Below are 25,550 nucleotides of genomic sequence, written 5' to 3' on the forward strand. Positions count from 1 at the left end.
AGGCAGTTTTCTGTCTTGCAACAGTTTAAACACCGTTAAATAATAGCTTTTGACAAGCAGGTTTATAAATCAGGTGCTAATTTTCTGCAGAAAGTCAGAACAATGTGGAGTTATCACTGTGCTAGGGGAATCAAATTGCGTAGATGAGACTAAAGACCCACAGATCTTGTTACAGGTTAGTACCATTCGTAACATTAAAGGAAAAAATTGCAAGCAGAATTACTTCTGCAAGAATGTTGTGAACACTTGAAATAGTTAGATTTTCTCAAAATGATAAATACTATCCATATGTTTCCTGCACTACAATTGAAAAGGGTCATACACCTTTGCACTTTTATATTTCATACAGAAGTTTACATGCCTGTGTGATGAATGAAGTAGGGAAGCTGTCTTTATAATAAAGAGTATTGTTTGGAGTTTTGTATTATTGGTGTAAGAGTGCTTATATGTTGATGTGTTTTGAACATAAGAATTCTGTGATTATTCTTTTTCCTTTCCTCCCTTTCCATTCCCCTTTCCCATCAGTTTCATACTTGAAAATGTACTAAGCTTGTTGGAAATTTGGTCTAGTTACAAGGATTGTGGAGAGTGCTGGTAGTGAATAACTGCTTGAATAACTGAATAACTGTTCCAGGGAAAGAATCAGAAAGCATTCTCAGCCTGGTCCTCAGGATCATGGACCATTCTCCTTTGTGCACCAGAAAAAGCTGGGGAATCGTTGTCATCTCTCCTTCTACTGAAAACCTGCTGTGAAGTCTCCAGAGTCAGGACAGGAAGAGTTTGGGGTGTTTTGGAGCATTTTTTTACACCCACATGCTTAGGCATCGTGCTGATGGGAGTGGGTGGCAGTACTGCCTGCTCCCCTGCACTGCTTCTCTGCACCTCACAGGCCTGGAGAGGCTGCAAACCTTCAGTAGACAGACTCCAGCCCATATTTACATTTCTTGGTTCCCTACCTGGAATATCTGTTTTAATGCAGGCTAAATTTCTAGTCATGGTGGTATATAATCAAGGGTACCAAGGTATCACACTGCCTTTACTCTACAGCTAGAGGCAGGGTTTGATTTTGCATCTGTTTGTGTCTAAGACTTCAGGTTCATAAACAGAAGACTTCAGTCTTCTAGGACATTCCTGTTCTGCTTACTAAAACAGGTTTTATCAGTAAGCATTATCTTATTGTTTTACATCAAATTAGGTAAGCTGGCAGGTTGGCAGTGGAGCTGGAATGAAGCTAATACCTGTCTTTGCCTTGCTGTGGTTGCAATGGATGGTGGTGGTGTATTTATTTGTTTATATCAGAAAAGACAGATTGCACTTACCTGTTACTTGTCCTCTCTTGGGGCTCTCCATGTGTCCCTATGGCTCCTGCATCTCTTCGTCAAGTATTTGAGGAAATCCTTGGAAAAGTGCATTCAGGATAACAGGGATCGGTGATTTGGCAGAAGTTCCTGAAGGATCCTCTAAAGCTTTGCAAGAAAAATAAGAAAAATAACACAAAACACAAACCCCTTTCTATTCATTGTTTTCTGATTTGCTTCCTTGTCTCAACTCTTGTTCCAAAAGGCAAGAGGTTGTAGCACCCCCAACAAAGCTTCTTTTACAGCCTTTTTTTTTTTTTGGCATTAATTATGAAAGGATCAGATGTCTGACTTTTCAGCAGTAGGTAAAAGGAGAATAAAAATATCTGTATTCCTAACAGTGTTTGGAAGTGCCTGGTCTCCCTAGTTTTTCTTTGCACTGACTGTTGTATGCAGTGTGCTCTGGATGTGCCAATAATGTTAAGGCAGAGGACCAAGCTTGTTGTCTCTGAATGCTCCTGTCTGACACTATGCTGAGACTGTTCAAGTTAGCAAACTCTCAACATCCATCCATCCATCCATCCATCCATCCATCCATCCATCCATCCATCCATCCATCCATCCCGTGTGCCTCCTTTGAAGTATATTCCTGTCCTTCATCCAGCCCAGAAACCTAGTTATAAGCTTTATAGAGTTGTTTTCTATTGAATAGGTAGGAGATGGTTCTTATTAGCAGAAAGAGTGTTTTAAGATGTTAAAGAGGTAGAGTGCAGTGAAAATCTTCCTGTGTGTTTGTGCACTGGGAATATTTCTTTGGAGTCCAAACAGTTTTACAATTTCTACATTGTACTCATACCTCTTTTTCTGAGGATTAATACTACTATGTACCTTGAAAAGTTATGCTGAAAGCTGCACAGACTTGACTTGCATTGTCCTTTTATTCTTTCTCCTCTTTCCTTGGGAGGAAAAAGAAGAGATGTGTTTGCAATGGAATGCTGTGGCGTTGTTGGGCCCCACGCACTGCCAGTGACCAAGCCAGATAACTGCCTTGGACTTCTGAGAAGGGAGGAGCATGGGCTGGGGGAAAAGTCTGACTGCAGATTGAAAAAGGTCCTGCAGCATTTGGAAGATCAGTCGTGAGGGAAAAGGGCCCCAGTGATAACAGTGCACATGCTGAGTCACAAGGGCCTTCTTGACAGGGAGTAATTGCAAGGCATTTTTCTGGACATGACACTTTTCTGGAAGTTAAACTTTTTAAAGGGGCCTCTAAAAATGAAGGCACCCAAATTTAAAAGTGGCTGGTAGTGCTAAGGCACAGGACCCTGCTTATTGACTTTGGCTTCAATATGTTGAAAGTAGAATCCATTGTATGTACACATAAAGAGATTCTATACAGATGTATTTGATTCTGTTTCCAGTTGTGTGAAAGTATGTATGTTGTCTAGTGCATAGTTGAATTACATGTGTTTGGAAAATTAGAGATTAAACTGTAATCTAGACACTTGCATTTCATGTAAATTACATTATAGTCAATTTAATATGACCTTTCTTATAGCCTTTATACTGTACTATCTCTTGTCTTTTATGTTAATCATTTCTTGCTTTACTCTGAAGCACCAAACACCAGCAACAAAAGCCAAGTCTCACTGTGGCTGCCCACAATATTAATTATCATGATGTGCTTTTATTCCTGCAGTGAAGATGTTTGCAAACGAGGATTCACTGTTATTATCGATATGCGGGGATCCAAATGGGATTTGATCAAGCCTCTCCTAAAAACCCTTCAAGAAGCCTTTCCTGCTGAGATTCATGTTGCCCTGATTATAAAACCTGATAATTTTTGGCAGAAGCAGAAAACAAACTTCGGCAGTTCCAAGTTCATCTTTGAGGTGAGAGCCATGTAGAACTGTAAAGCATTATCTCTGATAAGAACTTTTCTTCAGGTAAAAACCCCCTGTGATTGAAAGCAAAAAATACATCTGAGGGCAGGAGTGGGCTGATGCCCTGGCATCAGGTTGTTTTCTCAGTACACTGGTGAAATGAGTTGCACGTTTCATCCCAGAGGTTCACATAGTTCATTTTGCTGAGAGTTTTTTTGGTTGGTTGGTTGGTTGGTTTTTTTGGTGGTATTTATTTTTGGTGATGTTGCATTAAGTCTTTCCTTTGTTTCTCATAGGAAAAAAAAAACCAAACCAAAAAAAAACCCACCACAATGCCAAATCTGTCAAAATACTAAAGACACAGTTTTCTAGATGCAAATGTATGAATTTGTTGCTTTACCTCTACCCAAGTTCCACTAGTGGCTTTTTTTTTTATAAAAGGCATTTGCTAAATTTTCAACTCTTTAATTTAATCTGTAAATCTCTTTAATTTAATCGAGATTTACAGTTCAGGAATAGCATTAACAACTTGTGTGAATGATAAGGTGCCTCAGGCATGTCCTTTGAGAAGTAACCAGTAGATAACAACTGCATAATTAAGGGGAATTTTACTAACTTTGTTGCTGATGAAGACAAACCAGTTGTGTTCTCTGTAGCACTTCAGTTTTCTGTGAATTTCAGCTTCTTGTCCAAAAGGAAGATGAAATTCAGGTGCACAAAGTGCTCATGCATCAGTCATGCCACGCCATGACTTAGTCATTGTGTTGTTTTTTAATAATTCACCGATAAAAACTTATATTGACTGTTTTACCAATCCATTAATTTCAGAGACACAGAGATTTTGCATCTCTGGAACACAGAAGAGAATTTGGCAACAGCTCTTAACATTTACTGCAATGGAAGACTGTATTTAAGTATATATTTAAGTTTTGTTGAACTCAGTGTGATATAAATGTGTCCTTATTTTCAACATGTTCTTACAAGGACCCTTGAATTGCTACAGGGAATTAGATTGGTGTTACTCATTAACACAATTTGACATTATTATCACATTTTAAGTGCTTGTAAATTTTCACAAAATCCAGTCAACTCATAAATTTTGCTCTCATTACATAAGTCCTTACACTTCTCAGTACCTTTGAGGAGAAATAAAGTAACAGTTTAAGTATGCATATTTTTAGAACATTTGTTTGGTTTTAAAATTAATAAATACCTTCTGGAGGCTTGACATATATTTTTATTATATGGAGTCGTTGTGATGATAGTAAAGAGTAAACTGTGACCAAGTTATGCTTCATGTTTACAGCTCTGAATCTATTGTTTAAAAAGCTCTGGATTAATTTGCTGTACATGCTGGAATGCATTAAGGGTATTTTCATTTTGTGTGTGTTATCAGTGCCTTTGAGCCTTAGTTTTCTGCAGGGCTGTTCACATGGGTGTCCAATGGTTCACAAATTTTTGGGCTGGAGGAGGAGAGTCAGTGCTTTCACTGTGTATTGGACCACCTGCAGACATTCAGAATCATAGAATGGTTTGAGTCCTTCAATTCCATGATTCAAACAAAGATTTCCTAAGCTGTGGTCCACCCTGCAATATACACACCACAATCAAGGAACTTCTATTGAAAAGATTCTTTTAAGGCCAGCTTTTTCTTTTGAGCTTAATGGAAGCATTATATGTGTGCCAGCACTGAGGGACCCTTAGTGGACACTGATGAGCTGGATTTTAGAGGGGTGAGATTCTGGCACAGTGTTTCTGTGTCACAGTCCAGAGTGAAGCATGTACACATATCTTCATCTAGAAAGAGAAAGAAAAGTGTTTGGTTGATGTATGTGGATTCCAAAGTTTCCTGTCACTTTGAGGAATGGACCAGGCAGCTTGCTTAGCATTAATTCAGAGGTGCCTTCAAGACTATTTTCTTTCTCCTGCTGAAAGAGGCTAAATAGTGGACAGCAATTTTAAATTGATTTAAAAAAGAAGCATGAGCAATGCCTAGGAAACAGTAGGTACCTGTCTGCCTCACTAAAACTGTTTTCATTAGAGTTTAAAGAACTACATAAAAAAATCAAACCTGAATAAAGAACATTTCTGCCAAATTTGAGAAATGAAAAGCCTTTCTATTGTCTCATAATGTCATATTCTCTGCACGATTAGAGCTATGTTTCCATTAGGCTGACAGACTGCAGGGGGATGCCCAAGTGTTAGCCATGAAAAGAGGTATTTCCCTGACAGGCAGTTAAACTCTAAACTGAATTATCTTCAAGGTCTCAGTGTCCAGGTCAGGAGGTATAAAAATTTGAAAATGCTCTGAAGTGACATACTTACCTTCCCAATGTCCTCCCTTTTCCTCAAAGCAAGGAATATTGCAAGAACATCTTAAAATAATCTTTCTCCTGTGCTTAAGTTCAATACAATCTCAATTTTAATACATTGCAGAATGCCTGATATTTTTGGATGGATACAAATTGGAAGAAAAAGCCCATTAACCACTTTAACCAGTGGTTAGCCTACTATTTTGGTTATAATTTAGGAATATGGTCAGGATTTTAGGTGTTTTTCTTTGTAGATGGCTTCTACAAGAGTGCTGTGGTTATTGGGTGCCTCCATTTCTGAAGAGCACAAGCTCTGACATTCTTTGGAGGCCTCATCTTTAGGGGATAGATGTGCAGTCACTGATGAAGAGACAAGCCTTTAAGGGCTGCCAGTGTGGGTGTTAACATGAGAGCACTGAAAATCTCTAGTTACATATGAAACCCTATGCTCCTAATTTCAGAAGTAAGTATTTTGTCTAAAACAAATGAGAAAAGCTATCAGTTGCTGTGTCCTTAAACTGTAATCTGCTTTCCAGACACCCAGTGCTTTTCTCTGTCACCAGTTACTGAGTCTGAATGAATTAAAACCATTTCTCATTGACTGTGTATGATTCGTGAGCAGTACTTTCTATTGGCAATAAATTCTAGTTGTTAATACTTCAATGACATTTCACTTTCACATTGATTTTAGCTTAATTACATTAGAAGTTGCTAATATGAAAGAGTGGCAAAAAGCCAACTGGAATAATTTGGGATAAGAAACCCAGCTGTTAAGGCAGTTTGCAATACCTGCTTCAGTTCCTATGCCTGAAACTTTCTGTGTAGCTGCTAGCTGGGGTGTAACACAAGTAGCAGAGTGCCTGCAATGCCATGTACCCGTTTAGCGAACAACCAGGTCCAGATATCCAAAAGCTGCAGTAAGGAGTCTTCAGTGTCCAACTGGGCTGAAGAAATCTGTGGCAGAAACATTTTTACTACATGTTTTTGATAGCCAGGCCAGCTGAAAAAGGTAGGCATTATTCCAGTAAATATTACATCTTTTAGTAAGTATATAAATAAATAAATGCAAATAGAAGCAATTTTTCTGTCTAATTAATATATCAAAATTAAACACAGTCCTTGACATCCTTTGCAATGTTCCTTCAATTGTGTATTGATGAGGAAAATATTCACTTCATGCTGTTTATGGTTTGTGCTGTTAATTCCGATTGGATGGTCCCTGATTTAAATGCTGTCCTTTTCCCTTCCTTAGACAAGTATGGTGTCTGTGGAAGGTCTGGCAAAGCTTGTGGATCCTTCTCAACTGACAGATGAGTTTGAAGGGTCCTTGGATTACAACCACGATGAATGGATAGAGCTGCGTGTCTCCTTGGAAGAGTTTTTCAACAGTGCCATCCATTTATTATCAAGGCTGGAGGATCTCCAGGAAATGTTGGCTAGGAAGGAGTTTCCAGTTGACGTTGAGGGCTCAAGAAGGCTGATTGATGAGCACACACAGCTTAAGAAGAAAGTGATTAAAGCTCCTGTGGAAGAACTGGATCGTGAGGGCCAGAGGTTATTACAATGCATAAGATCCAGTGATGGTTTTTCTGGTAGGAACTGCATTCCTGGAAGTGCAGATTTTCAAAGTCTTGTGCCAAAGATCACCAGCCTTTTGGACAAGCTGCATTCTACCCGGCAACACTTGCATCAGATGTGGCATGTCCGCAAGTTGAAACTGGACCAGTGCTTTCAACTCCGGCTTTTTGAGCAAGATGCAGAGAAGGTAGGGAGTAATCTGTTCCTTTTTTCATGCTTTCAACAAGACTCTATTGCAAGGGTGACCAATTTTCTGTAAGTGGTAACAGGAGGTGTTCATCACAAGTATAAATTTCATGTTGCCAGCAGATACACTTCATGTGACGCATAAACCAAGTTCACCAAGCTAACTGTTGGATGTAGCAGGCATAGTAATATCCAAGAGTAATTTTTCTGTGTTGCTTTTGGTGAAAGTTAATCTGCTTTTCTGTCATATAATGAGTATATTTGGTAGACATTAGCACAAGAATCTGGCTTTTTTTCAAGCTTCTATTACTAAGCTTATGAATATATTTATCTGCTTGTCATAGCACCTAAAGAAGAATGGTTTTGGGGTTTGATTCACTATGATTATTGTTTGCACTTCTTGGAGTCTATGGGAAATTTCAAGTATGGGTTTCAGGGAATTTACTTTAGAAAACTGTGTAGCGCTAAAGCATTATCTTTCTTAATGCAGAAGTGCTCGGCGCCTTGTTAGGTGATTTTGTAAGAAGTCTTTGTTGGCACATTTAAAATTCCAGGCCACAGAGGAGGGGTATTCTCCATGGAAGGTACTGGGCTCTCAGACTTGTGTTTATCTAGTCTGTATATCCATCAAAAGCACCAATCTCTGAATCTTCTCTGCTTAATGTATTATCCAGTTGTTTCACTAATGTGTCTGCCTGGACAGACCTAGGAGGAGTTGCAGAAGAAAAGCAGACCCATGAGCAGGGGGATCTCATGAGGATGATTTTTTTTAATCAGCTACCAGTTAGTGTTATTTTAAGACATCACTGAGAAGCACGTTGTTGAAACAAACTTAATCTTCAGTAGTGCAGAACAAGACACTTGACATTGGTTTTCAATGCATTTACTAAATATTTTTAAGACTTGCTAGGACTAAAAAAGCTCCATCATTGTATAATCAATCCTCCTGTTGGGAAAACCTTGAATTCAGATGAGTTCCTTTAAAATAAGAGTCACTGCAGCATACTCAAGGATGCATAAGAGCAGAGTTTTAATTCCAAATGCTACAATAGTAGCATTCTCCCTGTTCCTTCTGTGTCATATGCTATAAGGAGGCCACTCACTTGTCTTTCCCAGCAGCGGCTGTACTTCAGTCAGTGCATCACTCTGGATTTTCAGTTTCTTTGGGATTATTCAGATGACTGCCACTTATTAATATAATTTTATAATTTATTATTATTATTCAATAATATTATTAGTGAATTATTAGTATTTAGGAAATAGGTATTATAATTAATAATGTTAAAAGCTGAAAGGCTCTCAGATCAAGTCACTGTTTGAGAAGTTCTTGTTGCCAGGCACTGTTCTGTGGCATTGAAGGAGGTCTCCAGGGAATTTCCTTTCCATCTCCTGCACAGGCATGAAAGGATGGTGCGATATAAGTCTAGGCAATGTGACAGCAAAGCTCTTTGCATCTCTTATTCTGAGATTGATTGTGTAAGGCCTAGGCAAGTCAACAAATACATGAAACTTTTGAGATGAAGGAAGAAGAAATGAGAATGTGATTTCTGCCTTTGTAACACTGCCTGTCTTGAGCAATTCCAGTTTGACAAAACCAGGTTTCAGCTCTTCTCTTCTTCGTCTGCTTCACATTAACTAAACATATGGTCAGCTTCTCCCTACTTAGGCTCTGCTTGCCTTTTCTTGACTTCTATATTTTCTTAAAGAATATAAAATATTTTCTTGTTTTATATTCCCAAATCTGTGCTTTTAATCTTCTCAGTTTGTGAGTCCCTAAAATTCTTCCCAGAAGGGTTTCAGACCCTTTAACATTGCATTTCACTCATGTAGACTGATGTAAAACATGGATGTGCTTTTCCTCTGTAGCTGCCTTTCTCAGGTCTCTTTGAAGTAGTCTTACCACCTCAGACTGGAAATTACTTGTTTCATAAAATGTCCAGAGCTAAATCCAGTCTGACTGTCTCCACTGTAGAAATAGCCACCAGTGTGTCTGTGTATTGAATTTTAGAGTTTCCTGGTACCTCAATTTTCTCAGTTGCATTTTACTCAGGTATGGTAGCAGAGCCCAGTTACTCTTCATCTCCTGGAGAAAGACAGAGCTCTTTTTGTATAACCTGGACATGTAATTTAGTTCTAATCAAATGACAGCTCTAATAGCCTGTGAAAGCTCGAACTCCAACATTAAATTCTGAACATAAACAAAGTTTTAGGGTCTTTTAAAATATCTCTGTATATTCATTAGATGATATTTCAGGAAACCTGTTCTAGTAAGAAAAAAATGGACAAGGACATTCATTTTCTGGACATCTCTGATTTCAAAAATTTCAGGTGTCCTCATTGCCTTAAGTTCTTAAAAATGGGATAGAGGGGGTAAAAAAGGGACACAAGGACTAAAACACACAGTATTTTAAGGAAGGTTAATTTTTGAACCCTTTGGTATTACAGTACCCCAGATTTTAAAGGCAATCAATTCACTTTTCTTCCTCCTGGAGGTCCCCCGCATTAGAACATTTAGAAATGGCAGTCACTGCCTGGACACACAAAATATTTAAATTACAGGCATTAAAACTTACAGAAGTCTGTATAGTTGTGTGTTGAACAACTCATATTATTGCCAAAATAAACAGAGGGGGTGGCAGTCACAGCCTGGGCTTCTCCCACTCGAATCAGTGAGAGAGAGCAGGGCTTTCTGTAGAGAAACTTTGTCCCCATTCAGGCCTTTAGGGTTTTACTTTCCTGTACTGGGGCCAAGGGAAGGGAAAAGTGGGGCTATAACATAGGCACAAGCAGTGCAGTGAGATTGAATCTCCAGATGGAGACTGGAAGCTCCTTGAAGCTCAAGTCAGCAGGCAGGTCAGCCATGTGGGGAGCTTTGGCAGAGGGGTGTGAGGAAGTTCACATGCTGTGCAGTGCTGACTGTAATGATCTGCTGATAAATAACACATTTCAGCTGCTGGCGAAGCCCTGACCCTCACTGTTCAACAAATTTATTCCTCACCAGCTAATGGAGAAATACGTATGTACAGATATATATAATTTTGAAACTAGAATTGAGGCTTCACTGTGTTTTACTGGATAACAGGGAAAATATTTTTAGTCACCAGTAACATTAAAAAATGCGTCCCAGTCTAAATTGAATATTGTTTGAAACAAAACTCCACAATCAACGTAGATCCAAATATTAGAACTATCTGAGAAATGATAATTGGTTGGTGGAAATCTGGACACAGAGAAGAATTCAAGCAAGAGTCCACATGTTTTACACTTGAATTAATACCAAAAAAAGACAAAAAATTATGCTTACACTCTGTGCTTTCCAGCTTTTCTGGAAATCATTTGTAACTGGCACCCAATTTAACTTTTGTAGGAATTTCCACATCATTCTGTGTTGGTTCCATACCAATTTTACTACCCCAACATGGATGTGAATGAAAACCATCTATTATGATGTAATCAGCATTGTCCATGTTAATTATATACAATACAGTCACCAGCTGGACTGAGCTGAGGGTCTGCAATGTAAGCTGCTCCCAGCAGAGCAAGGAGCTGCTCTAACACTGTGGAGGTCAGCCCCAACGGGAGGCAGAGGGGGCTTGGTGTGTTCTCTTTGTCCTCACCTCCCCTTCTGCTTCCTGATTTCCCACGCAGTCCACTACACAAAGGAGAACTCCAAAACGTGGAGTTAGAAAATGCCACAAGTGAATTTCATTGGAAGCTTGTGGTGGGAGAAACATTTTATTTGGATCAGGCCAGCTTTGTAGAAAATCTAGTGGCAAACCACAGGCCACATCTAGTCTTCAAGGAGCAGTGAAGTAGCAGGCTTACAGTTAAAACCATCAGCCCCATGTAAACCAAGGCTTCCCTTTGAAAAACACAGCTCTGCCAGTGATTTTCCCTGTGGAGCAGGTGATGGGAAGCTGTGCAGGCTGCTGGGGCTGCCGTGGTGCTGCTGCTCTGCGGGTGACTGCAGGGAGAAGGAGTGGAAAACATGGATGGCTTGCAGTTCCTGCTCCACAGCAGCTGTAGCCCCCATTTCCCAGGTGATGTGACCAGCCTGGAACAACAGACAGAATTCAGTGAGTGCAAGAGTGATGTCCTATCTATGAACATTGATTAACAATGCAAAGTTCATAGATAGGAGACAGGTTTGAAGGGGAGTATATTTAAATGGTTAAGAGGAATAGGGTGCAGTAACAGTTGCAGCAGTTATCCTGCATCCCACTACCCGTGCAAGGATGGGCAGTGAGACCATGGCACTGAGCAGACACTGCCTTCCTCCCTTCTCACACCCAGTTCTGGCCCCTTCCTCAGTCAGGTCTACTTAAATAAGGGAACTGATGTGTTATTCTACTGAGTAGGTGCTATTGAACTCAGGCCCCATGGAGTGAAATAAATAATGTGACATTTGGTTTCTCATGGAAGAAAATCACAGATATGTCAGCTGTACTTGACTCCTGTCCAGTGTATAGTTCCAATTTCTAGTGAAAGCATTGGGAAGACTCCTATTAATTGTCAGCAGAAGCACATTATGCCCATTAACTAAACGTGTACCATTCTGAAGTGCCAGATGAAATTTAGGAGTTTAGAATGTCACATAAGACCAGGCAGAGTTAATCTATAAAAATACAGAGAAGCTCTAACTCAACAGCAAAGTCAGTGGGAGAGAGAAGTATCCAAGAATATATAATACAAGTATTTGGACCATGCTCATACTGGTTTTGGAGTGTTACACCTGCCAAGGATTCATGTTCCTCAGAAGGAAGGAATGTTCTGCAAGCTACTCTTCATCTGAAAAGATGCAAGATGGCTTTGGTGGATAATAGAATGCAAAATGTGGAAATTCATGCTGTGGTTTAGGTGGGAAAAGCTTTAAAGAGGAAACATTGATATCTTGATGTTTGAGAGAAAGGAAGCTATCAGTACATTTGTGATTATATGACATCCACTTTAACTGTTTTGTACATTACTTCCTCACACCACATTTGAAAATTCTGATGCTGTGTGTTCTGTAATAAAATGCATTACAAATCTGATGATATGATCCTTCTTGCTAATAGGAGGCAGTTTATTTTATTACAGTCCATTAAGTAGAGCAATTGTAGCTGCCCTTTTAGTCAAGGGAAGCATTTCCTAGAAATGGGTCCTAGCTGACTTTCTGGAAAAGCAGTATAAGAAAGATTAAAAACCAACTTTGCTTCCTTTTACATTTCACATCACCTCTAAGTTTTCTTCTTTTAGCAGTGTCAAAAGACCCTTGTAGTGATGAATAAAGCAAATGTATAGAGTTTTCTTTTTTGCAACATGTCATATTAACCCTTAAGGACTTGCATAATTCCACCAGGCACAGGACCTGGCATGGGCTCCTCTGAGATAAAATCCACTTAGTGAAGGACCATTTCCCCTCTCTTATTTCACTGCTGGAAGCACTTGGTTTCTTTGATCTGTGCTCTGTGCCATATATACAATCACCTCAAAGATTTCATGTGAATTATTGGCTTAGAATTACTGTGAGAGGGATGTGTCCCAGGGAGTGAGAATGGGAAGCCAATGAGGAGAGCTCTGAGAAGGTGACAGAGGAACCTTTCATATGTGAAATGAATAAAAAATGAAGGAGTTCTGGGGAGGTGGTTAATTAGGACTGGGGAGAAGGCAGGAAGCACATTAAGAGGGGACAGACCCACAGTCAAGATTAATAATGAGAGCACATCTGAAGTACATATGCCCCATGTGCTGTTTGACTATGAAAGGATTTGTTACTGAATGAATAGTATTTAGCAGTTAACAGTAATAATCATACAGGCATAATAATAATGGATTAGGCATGGATTTTTGTATAGGATTTAGATTTCATTTAAGTTACGTGAACACTGAATTGGTGTGCAGAAATCAGCATGCTCTGGCTTTTCCATCTAAATACTTACACCATGAATATCACAACAGCACAGTGAGTGAGCATTGTAATAAGGAGCTTTCCTGGAGATTCTGAACATGAGGGATGTTAGACCTGAGGTAAGCTCCGTAAGACTTCTGCCATAAGAGGATTCAATCAGCTTAGTGTCTTCTGCAGAGGTATTTGGCTGAGGGTCTAAGTGAGACTCATTTAAGCATGTTTCTGTCATCCTTAGCCTATTTCAAATGTCTTTGCAGAGAAAGGACAGGGTCTTGAGGTACAGATACTGCCTGGGAAAGGCACTAAACTGGCTGCTGTGTTTGTGAACATACATGTGTTTGCAAAGAGCTTTATAAGAAGAGTGACCAAGAATTTACTGCTAAGCATAAATGAAATGTCTTATCCATAATTCCAGAAAAGGAGTTCTTAGAGGACCAAGTTGGTGGTGGTGGTACCTACCCCTCTCAAAGCAACTGCTTCTCCTTTCAGGTGAAACAACTCAGTTTCAGATTAGCTTTAGCTGTAGCCCTGATCTAGTTGCATTTTGGTGCTCGAGGTCTCCCCGAGTTGTCTGCTAAACAGACAGAGGTCTGGTCTTGTAAAGCAGAAAGAGTTCCAGCTGCTATTGAAATCTATTGAGGACTCAAGGTCTCTATCAGAGCTCCCAGTGACAGCACTGAGAGAGCTAGAGCAGTGTGGCATTCCCTAGTACCAGCTACTGGCTTTGGCTCCAGCCCTGCTGGTGGCAGGGTCAGCTCTGGCCACCCCGTTATGGTCACGAGACCACATCTCCATCTGTCCATGCTGGTGTCCCCATCCCAGGATTCCAGTTATGTTAATTCACATTTGCAACATATGGGCATCCTGATTGGCCAGGGCTTGCAATAGTCCTGATATATAAATAACGGGCTTTGAAACTAATTCCTGACACAAATAGTTCTTATTTTTATTGTACAGAATAAGTATATAGATCTCTACATTTATGGATCTGGAATAGACATTGCTCAAGAGTCTTTGAATTTGGTCAAAGTATTTTAAGTTGCCTTAACATCTTTGTCTTTTTTCAAGCAATGGATTCTCGAACAGAGCACGTAGTGTCTGTTCTCTCCTGAAACCTTGTTTCCAAATCTGGCATCTTCTCTCCCATGCTGCCAATGACAAATGCTTTATTTTATAATCTGAAGTTTCCCTTAGCATATGGTGCCTTTTTTTGCTATAGAGATTCTCACTAGACAACTGTTCATAGACTCAGGCTTGGGATGCCAGTGTTGGGAAGGAAAGTCAGCTATCAGCTGAAATAAGCTGCCATGTGAATAGAAGGTCATCATGTCATCCCATGCTTTGTACTTAAGCCCACTCTCAAACTAAAATAGCAGAGGGCAGGCCTCATGTTCAACATGAAGTGTTTGCTCTGACACATCATTTCTAATACAGGCAGAACACAGAAAATAAGTGCAGATAGGTCCCTAAATTGTTGGATTGGCAGATACTGTCTTACAGTATCAGATCATAAAATGTTGGAAAGATGATTATATAGGTGATATGGAAAGGAGGCTTGAATTCAGACTGAGCTGTGCATAAACAATAAATAGTTGAGTGGATGTTTGTATGGCATCTAGCACAGTGAGGTCCTGAATCTGACTGGGATATTGGTTGTTTCCAACAAAGAAATGCAGATTTTCAGTTGAGAATGGCCCTTGGAGATGTAAGGGTATGAAAACATTCCTATGGAACACATATGTATATCCACAGAGGGTTTGGGTTGCTTTGGCATATACTGGGAATATTCTGCTTCACTTAAGTTGCTTTGAGCAATAACTCTTCTGATAGCATCAATCAAGGACAGACAAAAGACCAACACGGGAAGTTCATATCAAAGGGGGAAACTGTATATCTATTCTTAAAAATCTGTGTATTTCCCCAGATGAACCTATGCCAGATCTAATAACTTGTATTTAATTACTTCACACTTCCTAGAACAAAGGAGGTTCTAATAAACAGGTGAGAATTGAAAGCATGTAGCAATAACTCTATTGAAGCAGGTTTTAATTAACTTTCAGTGTTTATTCAAATGTGTTCTTTATCATGGTTTTTTTCTGTAGCATTTTAAAGTAATTGAATTTTTGCTAGTGAGTACTGCTTCTGCTTTGTCTTGAAGCACATCACAGTCATGGGTAAGCCACTATGAGATGTTCTAATGCAGCTGGATATAAGTACAATGTTCTGAATGTACCTTTACTGATATTTTTTGGAACCTCAGTGGTGACATAACAGGTTCATGGATTTCCTGTATTACTTGGGTTTACCTGGTCTCAGAATTTTATTTTTTTTTTAAACAAACCAAATAAAAGAACAAGGTTTGCCCAAAAGCAGAAGAAACATTATAACAAGGGGTGGCTGTGCACAGAGCATGTGTTGACAGTTTGTTGTGATGCTGTGAGTGTAGATGTCATGTGCTAAAGAGATTTCATAGTGGAATCTGCACCTTCCCTTTTGGAAGGCTCTGAGAGTGGCAGCTAAACTGTGTCAAACCTGCTGTTTCCATCACCTTGGGGCAAAGAATCATTGGGGAGCTGTGGGGGCAAATCTTCAGCATCTATAACAATAAATTACTTGCAAACCCCTTCATCTTCAAGAGGAGGATGAATCCTGCATAGCCTGCATCTCTCAGTTCAGAACCTGCATGCTGGCACTTGCTGTCTGCAGGCTGCAGTTCTGAATTAAAGATGCAGCGAGCTGACATCTGCTTGCTTTAATCAGAAGCCACTTTCTGACAGGTTGCTGATGCCATCCACAATTTGTTGCTCCCAATCTAAAGTGAAGAGTTGTTGGAGCGGGAAGTAATCATGGTGGGCTCTGTGGGAAATGTTCATTACTTCAACCACTGCTGGTCACACTTAATAAGATCCTGTTCTTGGTACCTGGAAAAAAAAAATAGATTTTTGCAAGATTGGGAGATTATTATAGATGTTTTTAACTTTCCTCAAAGCACAAACAGAGCTTATTTCTGCTAATTAGACTGCAAAAGAAAGAAGTCTTCATTATTAGTGATGCTCCAAAGGAGCTTGCAGCTTCTCCCCTGTGTCAAGTTTGTATCCTGCTACTTTCCTATTTATCAGTCAAGACCAGGGGGTCTTCTCTTGTGTGCCAATAGCATTGTGAACGTTTGCTTTTCTGCCTTTCCATCGATCAGTAGAAAGCTTGGGGACAAAGCTAATAACCACAGGACAAATTCACAAGTACACAGCAAATGCTTTGTGCTGCTCCTACAACTGAAAGCAGCTACAAGCCCCATTTTGCCATCTGGTTTGAGGAAGTGTGGGATTGCCTTGCCTGCTGAGCAGATCAATACAGGGATCAGGGTAAATATATATATATATATATATATATATATATATATATATAAATAAAATCAGAAATTCTCTTCCTTGTGGCTGTGATTCTAGTGGTAAATGTCACCTTCCATTGCTGTAACCATCACTTCTGTGTCTGTGGCAAAGGGACAGGATGCTTTTGTAGCCTCCTGTTGACATTTCTGTTTCTCCTGCAACAAGTCTGCTGCTGGTTCAACAGCTCTAAGGGTACAAACTTCCTCCCTTAACACTTCCATGACCCGAGTTCAGACTCCAGAAGCAAAGAACACAAGAATATTCTGAAGGCATTTGTACTAATTTTTCATATGTGGACAGCTGTCCATGAGGAAGGGCAATCATCTGCCGGACACTGATTTCTGTTGAGCTGGATTGGCACTGGAGCAGCAAAATTAAGTGCAAAGAATGCATAGTTCAAAGCTAAAAATCGGGAATTAAAACCCACAGGGGTTAACTGCCTTGCCTCCTGTCGCACAGGAAGCCTGTCCTGCAGTGGGAGTCCCGATCTGATGTGTAAAATAAACATCTCAGTGCTTTCCTTCATTCTCTGTTAATTCATTCTGCCCTGTGCTGCCAGATCCGGTGAGGTTTTTTCTTTTATCGGCAGATAAATATGTTGCCTCCACAGCACTTGGAATTGAACCTGATCTTTTCGATGGGAATGTAAAAACACTAACAATGCCTCACTCCGCTGCTGCAGCTCGGGATGAGGAAGAGCTGCGCGCTTCCTTCATGCTGAGCGTGCCCTGCAGCGCAGTTACAGCATCTGGGGCCGCTCTGTCCCATTGACGCCGCAGCATCCCGCACAACCCGTGACCTCTCAGTGCAAGGGGCACAGACAGCACTGCCCGAGCCATGGCGTAGTTCCTGCTCTGTTTCCAGGCTCCAGCAGCAGCCGCCTCGCTGCCCGTCCGCCCCTGCCCGTGAGGAAGCGGCTCCGCAGCCGCTGCGCTGGAGCTGGAACATGGTGTGCTCTGCTATTTGTAGTTTCCTGCTGCCGACACTGGATACGCAGTTACTTTCCTCCTGCTTCCTCCTTGAACATTAGAACGGGTCCAAAAATAATTGAAGGCAGTATGTTCTGATGGAATATTTTTGCATTTGCAGAAATTTCCTCTTTCGTTCGCTTGCCAATTTTGATAGGGAGCATTTTGAGAACGTTTCAGCATCTCCGACTTGGCACCGCTGGTAAGCACAGGAATGCTCTCCTGATCAGTATGACACAAAAATTAGTTTGGGCACCTGAATACAGACTTAAAACTAATTTTAAAAAATTATTATAGCATGTTTTAAACACAAAGTTCTACTTTAGCTAATGAAGATGGGAAGACACAAATGCTCTAGAGGGTAACAAAGCCCACATATCTAGAAAAATATGAGAAAGCTGGGCTTTTTTTAATTTATTGTTTTGATCCTCAAAAAGGTTAGGTGGCAAGAGACTAGCTGTCAGGAAATCATGTAATTAAGCTGTACATGAGGTTCACAGACTTATTGTGCAGCATCTTTCAGATGTAGCCATGTGATTATCTCAAAATTAATGTCTTCCTGGCCTGGCTGAAATGCTTTCAATGGCCCACACTTGGCAGAGCTTGGGGTCTTAAAAGTGTATCTTAAATTACCCTTCATATCTATTTATAGAGAACAGATAAAGGTGGGTGTACAGCTGAGAGGTTGTCTTCTCTAGAGCTGGTGAGGGTTGAAGAGGAAAAACCAGGAGCATGGTCTGTTGATAGCTTCCAGAAGTATCAGTGTTATTTTAAACCAGGTGTCTCTGACTTTGCTTCTTACCTATCATGCACATTACAGAGAAACTAATTCAGAAATATTTCCTTGAACCCTCATGTCTTGCAAGACCCCTCTGTATTATTTGGCACTAGAGTCCTGGATGCCTCATGTCCTGCACAGGTGCTGAAGAGGTGTCACAGACAAAACAGTCTTGAATTGAGGAATTTTGCTCAGTTTAAAGCTTATGAACACAAACTTCTGATCTTGATTTGGGTGTTGAAAGGAAAAAGCAGGACACACTGCCATAAACACCTACTTTTCACCAGCTTAAATTTCCCTCATTTTTGTCTTGGTTTATAGCCAGTCCATCAAAAGTTTTTTTGGTGGGCTGGTGGGCAGCGGGGCATGTCAGGGATAATATTCACATGAGTTTGGTTTTGCTGCTGTTACAGCTATTCTCTGATTCTTAATTTTTTCTGCTGCTGTTTTTTCTGCTGCTCTGACATGGGCCACTCGTCCCTCAGGTGTGACCCACAGTGTGTCTCTAGCACAGTGTCCCTCAGCAATGCTCATTTTCTTTCCCTGACAGTTTGTGTCCAGGTGTTCTCTGTCTGATGGATGTTCTGGCAGCATGGTCAGGCACTGGCATGTGGTGATTCTCCCTGATGGGGCCTCCCCTGGTGCCAAAGCTGGTAGGAAATGGATAGTGGCAGCTCAGGACCCCTTGAAGGTCACTTTGTGAGATCCAGGGGTATTGCCAAGGGGGCAGTGAGACCCAGTGCCACCTGCAGAGCTGCCTGTGCCACCTCACCAGGTGCAGACATTGTTTGCCCTCCCAGCTCCACAGGTTTGCCAGAGCCAAGGGAAACATTGACCTGGTTGATTTATGGGATGGGGTAGGGGGGCCTGGGCACCCTAAAGTCCAGTGGAAAGCTCATATCCTCAGCTTTCCATCTGTGCAGAGATCCCAGCACCAGACATGAAGCAACTTGATGTGTCAGGTGTTTAAAGCTGTGGTTACACCCAGCTGCATCTCTGGGCCTCAGGCACACATGGGTTTGGTAAGGGAAATGCCATGATTCTGGTACAAACCAACAAACATCTGTCTGGCTGGTTTGTTCTTTGTGGCAGCTATTTGGAGTCACAGGAATGTTACACATTCAGCCAGGAATAGAACCTGGGTCTATAACAAAGTCACCAAACTCCTACAGCATTTTCAACTGAATGAAAATTTCTTCTGAAAACTGAGAGGAAGATCTGCATCTGGGGGGAAATTTTCATAATTTACACTGGTTTCCATTCATGTGGCTGTTTTCTGTTTATATCTTTTAGTATTACATTTCCTATCCAACCAATGAATTAATTTCCACTTAGACAGTAAGCAGTTCTCTGTAGATGATCTGTGCCCAGAAAAGGCCATTTCCATTTTAAGGAACAGAAAACCCTTTCCAGGAATGCCTGAGTGTTTGATGTTACTAAGTGTGGTGGAAAGGTGCAATATCTCAAAAAGCAAGCAAACAATGCAGACGTATAAAATACGCCCAGATGTCATTAGTTGTATTTAAGTGTTCAGGATCTGTGATTTTCTCCCACCTTCAACAATAAAACTCCTACTTCTCTATTCAACATTTTAGGAATCACATACCTTACTTTGTGCATGGCTGTGGCTTGATATGTGTCAGGAAAAAAATACACAGATCTCTTACTCTGGCATTTAGTGGGAACGTTCAGTGTGAGTATGTTGGAAGTGGTGCTCTGCTATAAATACAAAGCTATTTGTCACGTCACACATCCCGCTAATTTTTTAGTGGGTTGACAGTTGGGCCCATTGTCTGGAATAATTTAATGTGCTGTAGCCTTACTTACTGTACTCTATGAATCATATACACAGATATTCATAATGGAAAAACTGTGTTCATGCAGCATTGAGGTTTACACAAATACAGCTGTGGGTCTGAATCTTCAGCTGGTGTAAATTGGCCTCGTTGGAACGACACCAGTTTATCCTGGCCGTGGCCTGCACTGAACACATGTGAAAGGGAAAGATCTGGCAGAAGTATTGGCTTGTCCGTCACCATCTGTAAACATGAGACAAACACAAAAACTAACACAACGTTGTATTTAGGCCCTGACTTAACAAAGCATTTAGATGTATGCAGAGTTCTATTTTAAAGCTACAAGTGCTTTGATTTAATTAAGGCTGTATTTATAAAGTGGCAACAGGAATTACAGCAGATTGGAGGGTTTTTTTAAATTGAAACAATTTTCATAAAATTTGTTGATTCATGAAAAAAAAAATTACGTGTGCTATCAAAGTTTTCTTTAAGTCCAAAATTTATTCTGGAGCCAGTACCCTCCTACCTGAGAACAGCCATTTTTCTGGTGACCGTGGAGGTACGCAGCCCACTGTAAGGGCCCTGTGGGCACTGCTGGACATTAATGACCAACCTCACTGCCAGCTTTGCCACAGCCCTGCTCTGCCTGGTCACAGGCTCTGCTGAGCCAGACACTGATCCATCAACGCATTCTGTGGCATGAACTGGGACCTCCCTCATTGCTGTGGAGCTGGGGCTGCATCTGAGCCTGGTTACCCTCACCAGGCCTGATCCTGACCTGCTGGTTGACTTCATAGCTTAAGCTTGGACTTGACTTGTCACCAGAACTTGTGCAATGTCCTCTTGCTTAAATCTGGTTGCTGTCAGTTGTAAACCTCAGGGGCTGTGGGGCAGGCTCTGATTAATGAGCCCCCTGTTCTACTTACTGAGTCTTTGTTTCTGGCTCCTTATCCCTTAGGGACCAGCTTGCCTGGACAGCCAGCATCAGTGCTCTGTTCTGCTGAATTTAGCTCAGAGGCTTGACTGGAGGGATTTTTCTGTATTCTAGGTAGAAATCCTGATTCTTTACATGGGAAGTTGGCACTTCCCATGTTCTCCTTCGCAGACGTGTTGCACTTCTGTTGGCCTCTCCCAGACGTTTAGGTGACCTAGACATATGGCTGGTTCCAATTAAACTGTAGTTTCAGTTCTAGTCTGGAGACATTGGGGGAGTTTCTTGATTGTCTCTATAAAGTTAGCTCACATGCAAATCTTTCCTGGATCATGACCTTGCATGTCAGTAGACTGTGTATGTACCACAAATCTGTTGCTCAGTATTCTTTTTGTTCAAATACTGGCTAAATTCAATTGCAAAAGATGTGATAAATATGCCTTGATTTTTGTTTAATTGAATTGTTGTGAATACTTGAACTCCCTTAATGAGATAGGAATAGACCTTGTAGCTGGAAACTTTGTAAACATCAGGAGAGGAACTCTGGCAGTTACTGTTGTGTGTGTGTGTTATTATTTTGTTTATATTGTGAAAACATATGAAAATGAACTTGCTTAGCTGTAGATGTTCTTAGAGTGGAACTTTCCACTTTCTGTTTTATATTATTCAGTTTAACACTGGGTGGACAATTTTGAAAATACGAAATGCACATGGACTCTTAAATGGACCTCTCTTTAATAAGCAATGTATGCTTACCTCCAGCATTTCTCAACCTGTGAATCATGGATATTGAATTCCTTAGTGGTTGGTAAAGGTGTGTGATAAAAAGGATTTATTCTTTGAAGACTCAAAGTGGCTACAGTGCTTGCCTTGAAAAAAATTATGGGGTCCACAGACTGGAAGAGATTGGAAAGCTCTAATCTAATAGGGATTTCATCTGGCATATAATTAGTGATCTACCTTCTCCACAACTACAGGCAAGACGTTCTTTTAGATTAACATATTTTGTCTCTTTGTTAGCAGCATATGGAGGCATAGTGAGAGAATGCATTTATGACTACCTGGATTTCAAAACCCTGCCTCATATTTTCCTTAAGTGCTCTTGAACTTGCTCTTATTCAGAACATCACCCAAGTTGTGCTTGTCAGAGCAAATCACATAAACACTACTGGTCTTTGTCAGTATTTGTGCTGGGAACTACCAAGAGAAAAGATAGTGAGGCAAAGCAGAAGGTACTGACGTTGGTCCAGCAGCTGTTGCTCTCCCATTTCTGTATCTTCTTTTCTAGAATTGATACCAGACAAGTTATCCTAAATTATGTCAGCTGGAGTATTTCCAAAAAAGAAATAAAATCAACATTTCACAAAATCCTTAGTGTAAGTCCTTAGGATTTTAGTTGGGATTGCAAGATATCCATGAACTAAACCAAGTGCAGAGAAAGGCTGTATATATTAAGCTTCAAAAGAGCTGGGCTGTAGTAAAACAGCACAAGAGACAATGACCCTACCTGGTCCACACTGAAAAAGGTTTAACACCTGGGAGAACTTTTTTTAACTTACAGGGTTTTAACTTTTTTAACTTATGTTGACCGAAAAGAAAATGTGTATAAACTGGACATGAGCCTTGTGTAGATCAGAGATTATCAAAGAGCTCAGTAACAGGAGCAGAAAGGGTTTGGAATTGCTTGTCATAGGAGGAGCTGGGCTGTAGCACTTCACTAGTTTTCAGGTGGAGCTTCATCCCTTTATGAAAGGAAATTTTATCCTGTGGTTGGCTGCCAAAAGCAGTGATTGGACTTGACCTGAATGTCCCTTTGGAACCATTTTCTTTATATGTACCCTATATTGTTCCTCAAGATTACATGGCTATAATGGTTATCATTCTGCCCTTAATTAACCATATGAGTTTGATATTTATGGCTCAGAACTTAAAGAGAAGATGATTTGTTACAAGCCAGTTCATAATTAATTCCAGCCCTAGTATAGTGTTCAATAGATTTGGGATTTATTATTTCCAGCATGTATAAACAATTTCATTAATAAATATGTTCAGTTCACTGGCTGCCAAGCCCATGATGGCTGTAATCCTCCCATCAATACCACTGGCATGGGGTGTGGTGCCAGCCATGTGCTGGGCACATCAACCTGTGGTGCTCTGCACCACTGTGTTCAGAATCCAGTGCTAATGCTCCTCAGCAAGCACTGACAAAAGCCAGAGAGCAGAGGTTTTTATCTGAAATTATGTTACAAATCTCATTTTAGCTGATGTAGAGCTGGACTGTGCACAGCCTGCATACATGCTGTTCCATATCCGTGTGTTTCTTGTCTGTTCTCAAACAGCTGTTCTCACCCTGTACTCGCTGGCCTGCCAGTTGTTACAAATCCAGGGGAAATATGGAGTCACATTCTCCCTCTGTAGGACTTATTCATGACCAGCTTGAGACCTGCTGTTTGGTCTAACACTTAACCTGGATTTTCTAGTAACTCATCAACTATGATGACAGACCATGAGGTTAAGAACTCGTTGTTGCCAGCAGGACTGATGCTGGAGTTGTGATCTGATACCCTAATCTCAAGTGAAGTTGCCTCAAGACCACATTTATAATAATTACTGGTGCATATATGATCACTAGTGACAGTGAGGCTAGATTCTTAAAAATGCAGAGGGAAGAGACCCTTTGGATCATTCTTAGTTCTTCTGACTCTCATAAAAGACTAATTTCCTTAATTAAATGTAGCACTTAACGTTGTTCAGCATATACATTCAATTTTCCTTATGTCTTGTTAGAAACAGGACTACAAGAAATAATCACACTGAAAGTTTATCTTCTTCTTTAAGTGTGCTTAACCCCTCCCCCTGCTTCTCAGTCACTGGAAAACTCCTAAGCGCTCCACTGGTCTCCAGATTATCTACAGCAATGTGGAGAAGTGCCAGTCTGGGAGACATTGAGGACAGTTGGTTCACATGTTTTTAGTGATGTAATGTCCAATCTTAGTTATTCTGTGCTGCTGTTTAGTGTGAATTCATGACTGCAGGAGTGATTACAATGCTTGAGAGCAGAATTATTTCACTGGCAGTCAGCATGACTCCAACTAAGAAGTAAGTCACAGAAATAATTAAAGAACCATTAATTTTGTGATAATCACTAGACTAGGTTTGTTAAGAGAGTCTTTTTCATGGATGGGATGAGATCAATTGATCAGTGCTGTATAGCAATGTTAGAGTGACACAGAAAATCTGTTTGCTGAGGCACCCTATCTGGCTTAAACTAATCTCACGGGGCACATTCTCCACTCTTTGATATTTATTGTATTAAAAACTCATTCCTTTGACAGGGAAACTGACTTGTCAAAAGATCTTGAACATTTTTCCAGGAGCCCACATTAGCCCCTTGAAACTGGGGCAGTCCTTGCAGGGTTGAGAGAAATAGCAATTGTTGGGTCATTGCCATGTTCACATCCATAATGGTGCGTTTTAATTAAACAAACGAGGCAGCACACTCGCTTCAGGAGCACAGGAAGCATCAGAGTTTCTCATGTGGAAAACAAGTTTCACTTGAAAGCTTTCAGGAAATATTGCTGGTAATATGGGTCAGGCCAGACAATGTTGACAGATCTTCATATCAAAACCTCCTGGCCACGCATTGCAAACTCTCACGGCACCATCGCAACTCACATTTCATCTGGTACTTTCAGAGTCTCAACTTGGAGTCACATTATTATGAGAAAATTGTTTAAGACCACTTTAGATTGTTTGGTCAAAGGAAAAAGTTTGAAAACACAATCCATTGTACCTCAAAAGCAAGTAATACCCCATTTTTTTGGTATTTATTTAAATCCCATCATTGTTAAGGAAATCTTGTGACCTGTGGTACTGTGTAATGCTTACATATCTCATCATTGAGGCTGATTGCTCAGTGTTGCTGAAAATTCTTGAAGGACAGCCTTTAAACTGTTGTTGTCATATTTCAGTTGATTTAACAAGACAAAAAAAGGCAAATCATGTCTTAGACTTCCTTTCTTTTTTCTTAATAGTTTATTATTTTACATTAAAAGGGAGAAACATGGCTTAACTTAAACTAGGTTCTCATCTGGCACTAAGCGTATAGATTAGATAAAGGAAATGCTCCCTATCCACAGAACAATAGATTACTTGTTTAAATTACTTGTCTTAAAAAGATCCTGATTTGGCTTTGCTGAGCATAAAATATTAAATTTACTGTTTATTTTTAGTGGACTCCTGCCAATTTTCTTCTCCCTGACTGTCTTTAGATTGTTTAAAACATGAAAAAAAATGTTCGCATCAAACATATATCTACTTACAAGAAATCTCTGTTGGTCTTTCCGCAGAGACATAAAATCTTGTTGTTAGGACATGAACTTGGCTGTTATGGAATTTTTCTTTCTTTTTTACGTTGATGTTTTTCCTGTCCTTTTTTTTTTTCTTTAAGCCAACAAGTGTGCAATTTATGTTGTGCTAATACTGCTTATTAAATCTTCATAAAGGGAGTAAAAGGAATCCAATGAGAAAGCTTTAATGTCTCT

The 25,550-nt window shown here is 40.3% G+C and overlaps 1 protein-coding gene across 1 annotated transcript in view; it reads left to right on the top strand.

The window, feature by feature from the left end:
- The window catches only part of KALRN (kalirin RhoGEF kinase), a 407,865-nt gene that overhangs the window by 190,080 nt on the left and 192,235 nt on the right, over positions 1 to 25,550 (top strand). The window contains exons 4-5 of the mRNA XM_053983017.1: positions 2,995 to 3,187; positions 6,743 to 7,255. Coding sequence (XP_053838992.1) covers positions 2,995 to 3,187; positions 6,743 to 7,255 — 706 coding nt within the window. The remainder of the gene's footprint in view (positions 1 to 2,994; positions 3,188 to 6,742; positions 7,256 to 25,550) is intronic.

Source organism: Vidua macroura, chromosome 7 (assembly GCF_024509145.1).
Source record: "Vidua macroura isolate BioBank_ID:100142 chromosome 7, ASM2450914v1, whole genome shotgun sequence".
In the NCBI taxonomy this organism is placed as follows: domain Eukaryota; kingdom Metazoa; phylum Chordata; class Aves; order Passeriformes; family Viduidae; genus Vidua; species Vidua macroura.